This window comes from Diprion similis, chromosome 1 (genome assembly GCF_021155765.1).
Source record: "Diprion similis isolate iyDipSimi1 chromosome 1, iyDipSimi1.1, whole genome shotgun sequence".
NCBI lineage: Eukaryota > Metazoa > Arthropoda > Insecta > Hymenoptera > Diprionidae > Diprion > Diprion similis.
The window spans coordinates 9,265,314-9,279,264 of NC_060105.1; the positions used below are offsets into that span (position 1 = coordinate 9,265,314).

General features: G+C 33.9%; 1 protein-coding gene across 1 annotated transcript; it reads left to right on the forward strand.

The window, feature by feature from the left end:
• The first annotated feature begins 8,141 nt into the window (after nucleotides 1–8,141).
• On the forward strand, nucleotides 8,142–10,590 carry LOC124407774 (odorant receptor 83a-like). The gene is made up of 6 exons (XM_046884663.1): nucleotides 8,142–8,361; nucleotides 8,991–9,243; nucleotides 9,310–9,413; nucleotides 9,593–10,027; nucleotides 10,152–10,412; nucleotides 10,515–10,590. Exons 1-6 carry the CDS (start codon nucleotides 8,167–8,169, stop codon nucleotides 10,572–10,574), a joined length of 1,308 nt encoding a protein of 435 aa, XP_046740619.1. The 5' UTR covers nucleotides 8,142–8,166; the 3' UTR covers nucleotides 10,575–10,590.
• The last annotated feature ends 3,361 nt before the right edge of the window (nucleotides 10,591–13,951 follow it).

Genomic DNA, 13,951 nt, shown 5'->3' on the forward strand with positions numbered 1-13,951 from the left:
AATATGTGTGTAAAACTTATCTCTCGTTATTAAAGTTAAACAAATAATCTTTATTATTATCATTCATTGTCATATTGTCATTTTATGTCTATAATTTCACTCACGATTAATTATACTATTCTTACTATGATTGTTCTTGTTGTTGTTGTTGTCGTTATTATTATTATTATTATTATTATCGTTGTCATTATTATTATTTGTATAATGTTACCACCGTTACCATTGTGATTTATTAATATTAGGAATATTATTTTCATTGTATAAATTGTCCGTCTTATTTTAATATTACATCATGGTATACAAAACCTGCAGCTGTATGTTGTACATTAATTGCGTATTAATAAAACTGTTTTTGGCAAGTTGTAATTGAAATAATTCAGGTCTGTATAGGGGATTTTGTCGCGTTTAAATGGATCAAAACTAATTATTTATGAGGTATATTCGTGTAGGGTTTGCTCAGTGACGGGTAAAAAGTGTTAACACGTTGGCATCTGCACAAATTATACTCTAAAAACAATTTGAACAGTTATTACGATAGTTTACTTATCTACGTTTCGTTTATGGTGTAGTACATATGGTAATTAATCAGCTTCTGATTTTGATAGAGGAAACAAAAAATCTAGAATGTCACGTGTCTAATGTACCAAATTACTATGATAAATGCTCTACAAATCATTAGGTATAAATCACTTAAGATGCGTTTCTTGTTCAAGGCATTGCGATATATTAATTCGAAGGGGATTCATCCGTCTTAAACTTTTATCTAATACGAGTTTAATCCGTACTCTAAAATTTTATCGCGGGTTCATAGAATGTGTAAAATAATTCACTTTACACTGCAATGATGATTTTTTTTTACAAGTTTGACATTGTTCGGTTCATATCATTGTGATCGTACCACCAATCAGCATATTTGTGGATTCAAAATTTAAGAAAACGTCAACAAACTTATTCCTTGCATTTGCAAAATAGTTGAAATAATGGTCCAGGTATGAGCCTCACCAAATACAATTTCAGCTCTCGAATGTTTCCAACAGCAAGGCAAAGCTCTTATCGCTTCGAATGAATATAATCCACCCTTTCGGTTGTTCAATTTGTAACACTCGGTTCCAAAATTATCAGAGGATTTCAATCTAAATAAATTTTCTCGTCTGAAGAGAAAACCTCGGATAGAATAATATCGTTGATCGAGGTACTGATTGCGAGTTGAGTTTTTTATCTGATCAGCGTATAATATGGTTTTCATACAGCCAAATAGCCTCACACTCACCGGATGTTCCTGTAAAGAAAGAAAAAAGAAAAAAAAAAGAAAAACAAAAAAAAAACGAAAAGATAACCACACTAATCTTGTAAGTCAAGAACACTATTTTCAAGTTTGAATATTTCAGTCTTCTGACACTATTTTCTAGTACAAGCTTCCTTCGTTCCTTAAGCAAAGGTATTTTTATAACAATCTTTATATGCATCCGTGCTTATATTATGTAGGTACATAATATTTAATTTCATCCATAATAATAGCAGTCTCGCGAACGTCCAATAACGTCCAAAAACTGTCACTTATGCAGGTGCCCCGTGAATGGAATTAAACCAATCAGCATTTCACACGTACACGCACACTTGTGTTATTTAATTTTATCCACAATACGAATAACTACTGCTGACAATGAGTGATTAAAGTTTCAGAAACCTTTTATTTGTGCATAAATTTGGAAAATGGTAAACTGGCTCGGTGATCCGTTCGGCGTGTAAACTCCGAAGGAGATTTTGAATTTGGTTTCTCACAAAAATTTGATGCGTTCTTTGTATGACCAAAAGATCATGGAGAGCGAATTACTCTTTTCCAAATGAAAAAACTTGACGATTACTGAGTGACTTTAAACAATATTTATTTTATTCGTACAAATACTTCTCCAAAATTTGACTCTTTTCTAATCTTGCATTTAGCATCTCTTCGTTTTTTCGGTAAAATTAAAACGTCATATTTTTGGAACGATTCTCTAGTGAGATTCTTGTTTGTGGAATAGAAGATTTGATTCAGCTTGTTGACAAGGCATTTATTCAATCGCACTTACGATTTTCAATTGAATCTTACGCGTTGAAATCTAGTATATTGATGTTTCTGAATAAGATGGCATTTGCAAAAAAAAAAATAAAACAACAAAAAACAAAAAAAAAATTCGTAGTAGTGAATTGACTTATAGTACGCATGTAAAGCATGTTTCTTTAGATTGAAAATTATTTGCAAAATTCTCCAAAAATATAAACTTAAAATACAGTGTCCGTGAGTTAAAAAAATTTGCGGGAAAGAAGTTTTTTTCCTACAAAATGAACACGAGGCAAAGAAAACGAATTCAAATACAAAAAAAAAAAAAAAATTTCACTTACAATCCCAAGCTTACAATTTTGACACAGAAAATGATGGCAGAAAATGCAGAGCAGCTTTTGAGCGTGATTTGAATGACTGACGTGTCTCGAAAGAATTTCACAGAACGACGTTCGCGCGAAAGCTTAACTAGAACATAGAAATTCTATTTTGCTAGCGGAAGCCTAGAAGAAAAAAATCCGAGCTTGCACCCCCGAAAAAGCGGAGGAGGGATGTGCCGAAAATTGCGAGACGAAACGAAAGGTCAATTCGATATCAAATGAAGGGAAATTTACCGTTTAACACAGGAACTTGGGCGACTAATTCAAGTTCTAATTGCAAGCCTCACGGGGTGTCATTTGCACTGGTCTATCATCGCCACTTATCGAGCACTACAAAGACCCGGCAAACCGGAACCCTGGAGCTAGTTTGCCCCGACAAACCTCTAGGGAACCTTGTACCTACACTAAAACCTCCTCAATTACGGTACAATAGTCCCGTATGGCTTCTCACGGCTCAGCATTAAACCCATGTGGGTTTCAAGCTCTTTGAACAACTTATACCCTACTCGGGCGATTTCCCATCAACTCGTCTGCTCGTGACGACTGCAGTCTCGGTTTTACCCTTATCGAATTACCCCGGGGTTCCGTAATTAGCACATCTGATTATTTGCTTCCGTTCAAACTCAGGGGTGGTTTCAATTTCGACTAATTAATCTCACCGCGTTCACCGAGTAGTAGATCGTCAAGTTTCAACAACGAGGTATCGCGTTTTTGGTGAGAAATTTTTCAAGCTGGATTAGATGTTGACAAAATTGCAGTTCAAATTCCAAGTGACGACGCTTGGGATGCCATTGTAATCGCCAAGGTCACGGGGATTCTAATTAGTTTGAAAAATTGAACAGGAATAGACATACTCGTGATTAATTTCTGAAAAAAATTTGTGCGTTAAACGAATAGAGATTTAGAGAATTCCACTATGGCTTTCTATGGCTGCTTCTCTTGATTACATTTGCACTGTCACGTTGCAATAGCAGAATTAGAAGCATATGAACAAAAATTCCTACCACCACATAAAATAGCCTAAAAAAATCGCAGATATCGGCTTTTCAATTATTTATCTACACTTGAACGAAGCAATCTCGTAAAAGACGAAGAACAACGGGAAGGAAAACGAAAAAATTTGAGTGATGTACAAAAAAAGCATAAAGATCAGAGAAATAAGAAAATATCGAAATAACATCAGCTAAGTTTTGTATATATTAACCGTGAACTGCGAATACGATTTTGAGCGATTATGGCATATCCACGATCCATCGATACATGAAATATCTGACTACATAATATATTTCGTAAATTATAAGTGCCTGAGAGTGAATTAGTAAGTATACAATACACTTTTACAACGGAATAATAAATTGCATGAAACAATATTCAACGGATGACGTTGCATTGTAATTATTCTGTTGTTAAACACTGCGCACCAAGTAAAAAATATTGCACAAGTATAAAATTATGCGTCCCCAGTTTGTTTAATTATCGCGAACTGAATTGGAGAAGAAATCGCTATTCAAATTGTTTGAAATCATTTTCAAGGCATTTTCGACGATAAATCTCGAAACCTTTATTATTACACTTGCGTCGTCATTCAATAAAGCCATGTTCCACCAATACATCGATGAAATATCGTCACGGTTACACGTATTGTTAGTTCACGGTCAATATAAAAGTCCATTGTCTGTATAAATATGCCCTCTTCATTCTCATTCGTATTATTATTACTATACTCACATTATGGGGATTTCTATTCGTAAAGAGAATATAATATATATTTTTGTTACAGTAAACGGTATGGTGTACGAAAACAAAAAAAGACAAAAAACAAAAAAAAAAAAAAAAAAAAAAAATCCCCATAAAGGAACAAAAAGAAAATGAACCAAAGAAGAAAAAAAAACACACACACACACACACACACGCTATATATTTTTTAAAACTGTACAGTATACTCCTTGTAATTTTAAAAGGCATGTATATCTTAGAAGATATAAATTCATTTTCTAAAATATCATTGAGTACCTACAGTTGAAATGCAGAGAATTGCGTTAAAGCATTCGTACGTAATTTTTAATAAGCTAATTTGAAAATGAGACACTCCGTTAGGAGACGAAAATAAAGTGTCTGCACGTACAGCGTTATATATATAACACTGAAATTTAAATTTTTTTTTTCACCATCTCAAAGTAGCTTCTATATGTATTGTATAAAAGATGTAACGCGTTAACTGGTTACATAATTACATGCGATTGAATAAAAAAATTGCATCGCTTGATATTGAATAGCACCATTCGTATATACATGTATCATTTGTATTGTAGTAGGTATATGTAAGGCCTAATTGTGACTTCTGCGTTTCTATTCAATGCTTATGAGACGGACGGCACGTAAATTTCATAGAATATTGAATAACTTTTAGCACTGTTCTAAGATGATTCCACGGAAACGGAGTCTGAGGTTGTTGCGAATATATTTAATCCAATGTCAGGAAACTCATCATCATTTTGTGGATCGTATTGTTGAAAGCACGAAAAGAAAAAGAAAAGAAAAAAAATACACCTTAAGAACAATATAAATCGAGAACAGAGAGAATAAAAAAAAAGTGCTGTCTTAACTTGTGTAATTGGTACAAAACTGTAATTCATATAATATATATTTACAAGTTATGACCCATTACGTACATTAGGATATAAACATCGTATGTTCAACGTGTATAGCTTGAAATTGTATAACTCATTATTTATGTATATAATATGTCTGTATTTTGATAAAAAAAAATAATGTTAACAGATGACCCAAGTAAGATTTTGGAAATATTTCTGATCAATGAATTGAAACATATAATAATATATAATACGTAAATAATATAAGATGATGTTCGAAGTAGAAGGAGACGAAAATTGGTACAATAGAATTTCAAATGTTGCTCGCCATTACAGTTGATAAATTATAGAACTCTGAATATAGCTCAAATTCATTTATAGCGAAATTTTTTGTTTCATTCTATCAAAAAAATATGGATTCTATTGGCGGAATAAAAAACTCAATGCACATGTACGAAAAACAAATACTTTAATGAAAATACTTGAAACAAAACCTAGTGGCTTAAATCTTGTTCGAGTTTTATCACGCATGCAACTAGACGTAAATTATACATGTAAAATTGCAATGAAACAAGAATGGTTCAATACTGGATCTACAATATTTATCGCTTTGTGACAAAACATTATTCCTGTTGGATGATATGTGAATATAATATTAGCTTCCCTAATTATGCATAATTATGGATTTCGTTTAGACTAAATCAGAACAGCTGCGCCTTGAATGAATAATACAAAAAGCACAAGAACAAGAAAAATTAAAAACACAGAATAATTACTAGAATCGAATTGAGCTGTACGTTTTGAGAAAGTAATGATTGCAAAATGGTTACGCAACATTTGATTATGTTCGATAAGACACCGAAAGTCTTCTTAAGGATCGAAATATTAAACGCACGTAATCTGCATGTATAAAATTATCATCATTTTATCTCGAATCATGATTTTCTGGAACAAAATATGTTATACCTTGCGAAAAAATGGCACGAACCAGAAAAAAAAATCAAAAATTAAAAAAAAAAAAAAAAAAAAACTCTAATTATATACCAATGAGCTAATCGTGAAGTTCAACTGTTTCAGTTTTGACGTATAAGAAAAAAAAAAAAATCAACATATATAAGATACGTGTTACGTGGATATGAGATACTCATCCAATTAACAATGAAATAATAGAAACATATTAGGTAAGCTATTTGCCAAGTGAAAGAAATATTATACATTGTATAACCATTTGTTGATAAGTTAAATTTATCACGTGATGTAGCGTAATACTAAAGTTATTTAATAATCACCTACACGATGATGTAACTAAGCTGACTATAGTATGAAATATTATTCAGTTATTATATATTATATGTTATGTAGATGCGGCGTTATTTAAATGTACGAAAAATCTATCTAATTAATCGTAATTGAATGTGTAAACTGTTTTAATGGTTTCACCCAACGTACTAGGCATGAATTTAAAAAAATTAAAGTAAAAGTAAAAGTAAGACATTATTTCCAATATAAATACTCAACGCGGTATAGTGTCACAGGTCTTAATTATCATAACTAGATAGATTTGATCCAACTGATCGTTATATAAGTATGATAATAACATGTGAGGTGCTGACTAGTACTTTGCATTTATTATCTCATTTTCTTATTCGATTTTAGATTTTCTTTGAACAAGACTGTGATGCTACATCACACAAATATAAAGCAAATGTAGTACATAAATTAAATGTATTTTCCCAATAAACTAAAATAAATCATCTACTCTGTCTCGCGTTTCAAATAATATATTCAGGTCAGCATTTATTTTTAATTCTCATCCCTTCCAAATCCCCCCTCCCATCCCCCCTAGATAATCTCTTTCCTTAGAAAATTTGTCGGAGAACGAATTTCTCTGTATAAAGCATATTTTCCACCACCTTACGGAACATTCCAGTACTTCGTCATTGACGTAGAAATCAATTTTTTTTCTTAGCTATATTGCTCGATTGTTGATAATTTTGCAACAACAGCGAACGGTAATGCAGATGCAATTATCGATAGAGAAGATTTTTTACAATGTTTCACACACTATTGCAATACCCAAATTATTGACAGACTTCTTTTTCATAGAGTCAAGGTTTTTTCTTTATTTTAGAATTTTGCAGTCTATGCACGTCATTCCTAATTCAAAATCTACGTCTGAATAAAAAATCCTGTGGTTATAAGAAAGCAGAAAAAATTGGATGTTTCGAGAGTTGTTGGACCTTCCATATCGTAAATTGAACGTTGATGTTTTCTTTTTTGCACAAAAAATCGTATTTAACATTTAGCGATTGAGAAGCTTCATAATTTTTTTATGTTTACGTTTTATTAGTCTACGAAAACGTGATTCGGTTGAAGCTTTTCTTTCTTCGTAATTTGAAACAAAATTAAAGCAGACTGAACAGGTCCGAAAAAAATACAGTGTAACGTCATTCATGCTAAAGTATATATATATAGATAAATATAAAAAACAGTGGAATTCAGTGGCATGTAACTTTGGCAATAATAATTTCTTGACTGATAAACTTGACTGATTGGACTCACCCGATATTATAATTTCGTTGAAATCGTCAGCCTCTGGATAGTGTCAATACAATTTCCATAGATATTTTGAGAACATCTCAAATCACAATGATACTGCATGCATCACATTTTGACACCATTTGTCTTCAACGCTCGCTTTTCGAGTTTTTTTTCAAAGCAAGAAACGTGGGAAATTCAGTTGCTCACGACGCTGGGTATGTAATTTTCTGAAAACGAATGAATTACAGTTAAATTAATTGCTAAAAAGCGTCTTATTATTAGGTGAACAAAACTGGACTTGTAGAAATGATTGTAAAACTGATTTTAATCAATTCTATTCGAAGTGAATAACAGATTCATATCACGGTCATACACCGTTGGAATCCAGAGCTTAAGTAACACCGTCGCAAAAATCGCCATATTGAAATGCCACCGTGCATGGATGGATGTGTGCAGATGTGAAATAATGAATAATTGATTGTCGCAATGGACGATAAGTGTTACCATGCAATACTTCAGAGCTATTACAGTAATCGCCACAATTTACAAAGTGTGGAGATAATACACTCGAGGTAAAAACGAGCACAACGTGCCACAGATCGTCGAGATGCCGTCTTACCTAGACAGGAATGTCTCGATCAAGGTTTCACGATTTTACATGAGAGTTGTCGGGATTTGGTACGCTGAAACGGAACGTGAGAAACGGATGCTGAACGGGGCTATGATTTACTCAATTCTAGCTCTCCTCTTTGCCCTTGTCATTGTCGTAGTCGATTTATTTCATGTTTGGGGGGATTTTCACGTGAGTACAATATTGGACAGTTGATAGCGCCTTGGATTTCTTAAATGTACTCGAGAAACGATTTCCTCTGTTTATCGATACATTTATTCAGATGAATGACGGTTACTTCATAAATTTTCAGTACCGAAAATCCGATTTTCGATCTACCTTCTGGTATTCGATCGTGAGGAACCTGAAATTGGTTGAATCGTTGCATCTGAATTTCCATCGAGTACTTCTAATTTGACATTACACTTTTTAAAGCCAAGTGATTGCGAGATTAGAAGAGACTTTGAGCGTTTACCAAAATTGAGATTGGCGAATATTTTTTTTTTTTTTTCAACTAAAAGAGATAGTAAATTGAAAACAACGTCTTTCGTCGCAGAGAAAGTTCGTGTTGTGAAAATTTTCCTGAATTTGTGAGTATGATAGAATAAAAATTTAATTTTAAAACCGAATCTCTTCGAAATGTGAAAATGAACTGACAAATTGTAGTAAGGAAAAAGCTACCGAAGTAGTACAGTGTTGTTACATGGTGGACTTATCTGAATAACAAATCGACGTTCGAATCAATATTCCGGCAGAAATATTTATCGTGATATCAGAATGCTTTATCTTTTTGTTCTAGAAATCTGTATTTCGGGTTTCAGGAAACCACGACAGGCCTCTTGGTGGTGATAACGGTAGTAAGTGCGGTTATAAAATTACTGATCGCAATAGGACGAAAAGATGCAATAATCGATCTGCTCATACATTCTAAAAAATACTTTTGGGAAGTGACATACGATAGTTTTAGCGAGCAGATGCTAGACGAGTGTGAAAGGAAAGGTATCATTCTGCTGTGCAGTATGGCCTGTGCTGTCCAAGGAACCGCGATGGCTTACCTAATAAATCCGTTTATAAGTGAGTGCAAAACTCGAGTACATTTACCAATTAAATTTTTACTTCTAATCCATAATTACTTAACAGCGGACAATGGATCAAATGATACTCAGAGAGCATTGCCATTCACAATTTGGATTGATTTACCAATGTCTGAGACACCGTATTACGAGATTTTTTTCACGGTTGAGGTACTGTGTCTTATTCAAATATGTGTAAGATTCATAACAATTTTAATCAGTTTGATTAATTTCCCTGTGGAAAATCTGGGTTTGAGCTTCCAGATTAATCGATTTTTAGTAATCAGGACTGTTACATCGAGACAGAATAAAAAAAATATACTCGATTGAATTGGTTGTTTTTATTGCAGTGCCTGACAACCACGCACTCAGCAATCTGTTTCTTCTGCTTCGACAATTTGTTGTGTATATTGAACATCCACCTCGTTGGTCAGTTTAAGATATTGCAGCACAGACTGGAGACGTTGTGTGATAAATTTGTGATTCATGTGGATGACGAGAATGAAAATACTTATCCTGAGACAGCGGATGAGAGATTTCCGAAAAACATTTTTAATAGAAATGAAAATCCGAGACTGAAAATTGATTTCACGAAGTCTGGAGCGAAGAAGAATCGTTTGGATCTCAGTGGAAAGGCTTACAACAATTTAAAGGAATGCGTAAAACAGCATTTATTGCTATTTAATTACGTTGAAAGACTGGAGTACATCTTCAGTCCAATTCTTCTTTATCACATAGGATTTTCCAGCTTGATCCTATGTTTGGCAGGCTTCGAAAGTATCGTGGTGAGTAAGGTGCAAAGTAATCTAAAGAGTCTCGAAATTATGTTCGAATTCATTCGAAAATACGTCACAGGTTCGTTGAACGAGACGTCCTTTGACAGCATCCCTTAGAGATTTTTATCAACAGGCTAAGCGCGGGGAAAGTATTTTACATATGATTTCCGCCGCCGCCCAGATCCTAATTTTTACCTGGACTTGCGACGAGATTATTGACCACAGCATGGGAATTGAGGATTGTGCATTTCGCTCGAAATGGTACACGACACCAGACACTGAGGAAGGACGGTCCATTCGCACGGGCTTGATAATAATCATGATGAGATCACGTCGCGCCTGTTTTTTGACTGCTGGGAAACTACGCGCGATATCTTTGCAGACCTTCACGAGTGTCAGTAAGCTTATATAACTCGATTTAAGGCAAACTCGAATCGCAGAAGAATTAGGAACTTGCATATTGTTAGCTCATCTAATAACAACTTTCTTATTACAGATCCTGGGCACAACTTCGTCCTACTTATCGGTACTGCGTCAGATGGGCGATGAAATTTAGTTTATTTATTTATCTTTTGCCTTCTTTAGCTGTATGAAATTTGAAGCGCAAAACGTAAGCACCAATCCATTAATCCGAATCTTAAAAAATCTCAAACTGTGATAGATATAATCCTGACAAGGTATATTTTGCGTGAAAAAAGAAGCTTCGACTTATCTCGAAAACTGTGTTACTTAATTTGTTAATAACGTCTGCTTGTAAAATGTAACTACAAGGTTAAGCGAATGCTAGTTATCCATTAAAGAAATGCACCTAGCTTCTCTCGAGAATCTTTGAAAGCCTTAAACCACAGCTTCACGTTGTATCGAAGGTACGAAGACCTAAAAAAACGGACTACAAGTTTCCACAGTTTGAAAACAGTCGTTAACATGGAGGTCTGATCCTCCCTTGTGCGTATACATACATACATGGTTAAGGTTAATGGATATTTTTTTCTGTTCTCTGGTAATTACAACCTACCTTTCATTAGCAGTATTGCGTCTTGTTTTGGCTCGTAAGTCCATTATCCATATTCAGGCGCTTTATTTTAAGTAATTTGAAACCAGACTTCTTCAGCTGCAGTCAAACCGTGTTTCCACTTTAAATCCTTTTAATTCCGATGTTTACGTTGGCGATCAGCCTTAATTAACTCAATGGATGTATAACCCTCGTCATCATATCTGCTTGGCTAAACCATCGCGGAAAATGAACTTTTACTTTTGTGATTTCATGGGACATGTTATTGCGGACTTAAACCTTCCCTCGTATCTACCGTCGACCATATACATTGTGAATGTGCTCGATCGATCAAATAGGGTATCAAACGGAGAGACAATCATCGTGCTCTATTATAGGATAATCGGTGTACAATTTACCGGATCGCGTATAATGCCGAAGATTGGATAGTACATGTATGTTAAGAAATTACAAAGCCGACGTTTTTCAAGGAGCAATACTTAGCCATAAAATGGAGGAGGGTTATAAGAGTCATTGAATTTTTTTGAATTGTAAAAATTGACAAACGGAATTGCATACTTATATTTGGATATACATAAGGGTGTTTTAGAAAGAAATAATTTGCGGTGCTCTACCATCGCATCCGTTGAAAAATTTGCTTTGGCGAAAAGAAAAGTTCTCTCAAAATGTGATTTGTCACTTTTATACATTTTTTCAAATTCATGAAGTATCGTGAGTAAATTTGTTTTTAATACTTACGTCAGTAGCAATATCAATTCACGTCTCAAAGAACGTTGTCCACGCTTGTCATATTAAGTCTCCAATTGATGTTTGAAAAATGAATCTGACAAATTTTTCGTTATTAATTCAATCTCAAAAAATAGTTCTTATTCAACATGAACTTATGATTTAGGAGAATGAGATTCCTGATTGATACATCGTTGTATTATGGATCGCGATCTTTGGGTTGAATACAGATGTCAGGAAAGAAATAATAATTGAAATGCTACTAATTGTAAATGTTTCTTCACAAATTCGAAAAATTGTGTAAACGTATATGCGTATAAACTTCCGTTAGTAAACTTATTTTGTACATGATATTTAAAATCTTCGTTGTGTGATTACACCATGTAATAAACTTTTCTGTGAATATTTGTGTGATTGTTATTATTATTGCATCGACATCAAGAATATTACCTGGCTGCATTAATTTCAGGTCTCATTATACTATCACGTTACATTACGCCGTCAATTCGAAAATCTGTGCAACCATTTCTTTCCAACTTATTTAATACATGAATCGATTGTGGATAGAATACTTTTTTTAATAAAGTATTCAATGATAACAAATGATTGTATGAATTATACTTACAAAAAAATTATTCAAAATGTTCATTTTTCAATAGGTGAAAACAGTGACTTCAAATCTGTAACTCAACTCCATTCAATCGTGTAAAACCCAGTGCTTGAGATACTTGAGTCATTAAAAGTATACTTGAATTGCTATACGAATCACTCCAAACCCCAATGGATCAATAACCAAATTATTTCGTTGCGTATTTTTCAATTCGTTTGATCCACTTTTTGAGAACATCTTGCTGGTACCTTGTTGTTAGCACGCTAGTATATCAAAATACTTCTTCAACTACAATTTAAGATTCTAAGCTCGATCGTTATTTTCTTGTAATTCTTATCTACTCTGGATCTCTCGTGGAAAAGCTGTGCAGTGAAGTATACTTGAAATTCGCATGTGACTATTGCTGGTGAATGATATTTGATATTTTTTATTATCGTCGCAGTTATTACCTACCTTCCTTTTGTCGACTGTCAGCAATCTGCACCGACGAATGGTTATATCTGCGTTGCACGATCGCTGGTAAAGAAAACCTCCTACAACGTATCGTCGAATGCTTCGTAAATTTCCTCGATTACCTGAAGGAAGGTAAGATCATCAGCAGAGTTGCAGTGTATCCACTTGTCAGTAGAAATAGACTAAAGCAGGATGATTATCTTCAGAAGATGAGTTTTCACGAACAAGAATTGGGCAATTCACTCACCCTAAAATTCTAAACGAAAAAATTCAAGTCTCGAAATTTTTGTCCCAGTCGTTTTCAGGTTTTTGTTTTTTCAGGCTGGAAAATTGGGGGAATCACGTCAAAAATGGCAGTATGAAAATTGATACAACATTATAGTTTTACTTACTCAAAAAGTGTGAGGATGTTTTCACTGCAAAAACCCTCGAGTTTGGAGTTGTTCGCTACTTATATGCGTCATACCGCTATTTTGTTATTAACTTTGATAAAAAAAATTGTAAAGCCTTCAAACACAAATTTCTCCAAGTGTTTTCATTTTCTTTAAAAAAGACTCCTAAAAATAGGTATGATTTTATACCGTCCAAGCTCTAACCCCACCCCCCACCCTTAATCACATCAACAAGATATGGTTGAATTTCCAAAAAACTGCTTGAACACAACTTGCAACATCATATATGATTCGTCCATAGATGACAGTTTAGAAATTTAAGTTATCCATCTCTAAGAATAAAGCACGAACGAGTAGCTTTTGGAAGCTTACCTGGTTTGTCAAAATTTGAAGGATCAGCAGTTGCACGACTGGTGTGAAATAAATTTGCTAACCTTTGTCGTTCTGAGCAAAATTCAATAGTTTGGATTCACTCTGCGGTCATGGATGTCAACGACAAAGTGCAGAGCCACTCTCAACGAATGACAGCGTTGCAAAAACCGCCATTTTGAAATATCGAAGTGGACAGATAAGTATATGCGGATCCGAAGTGGTAACAATGAATTCTTCAAATGCGCAAGTGTTACTGTGCAATTCTTCGAAGCGATTGCTCTGATTGCCACAATTTACAAAATGGAGATACGTATAATACACTCAAGTTAAGGGAGAGTGTCAGGTATCAGAAATTGTCAAGATGTCAT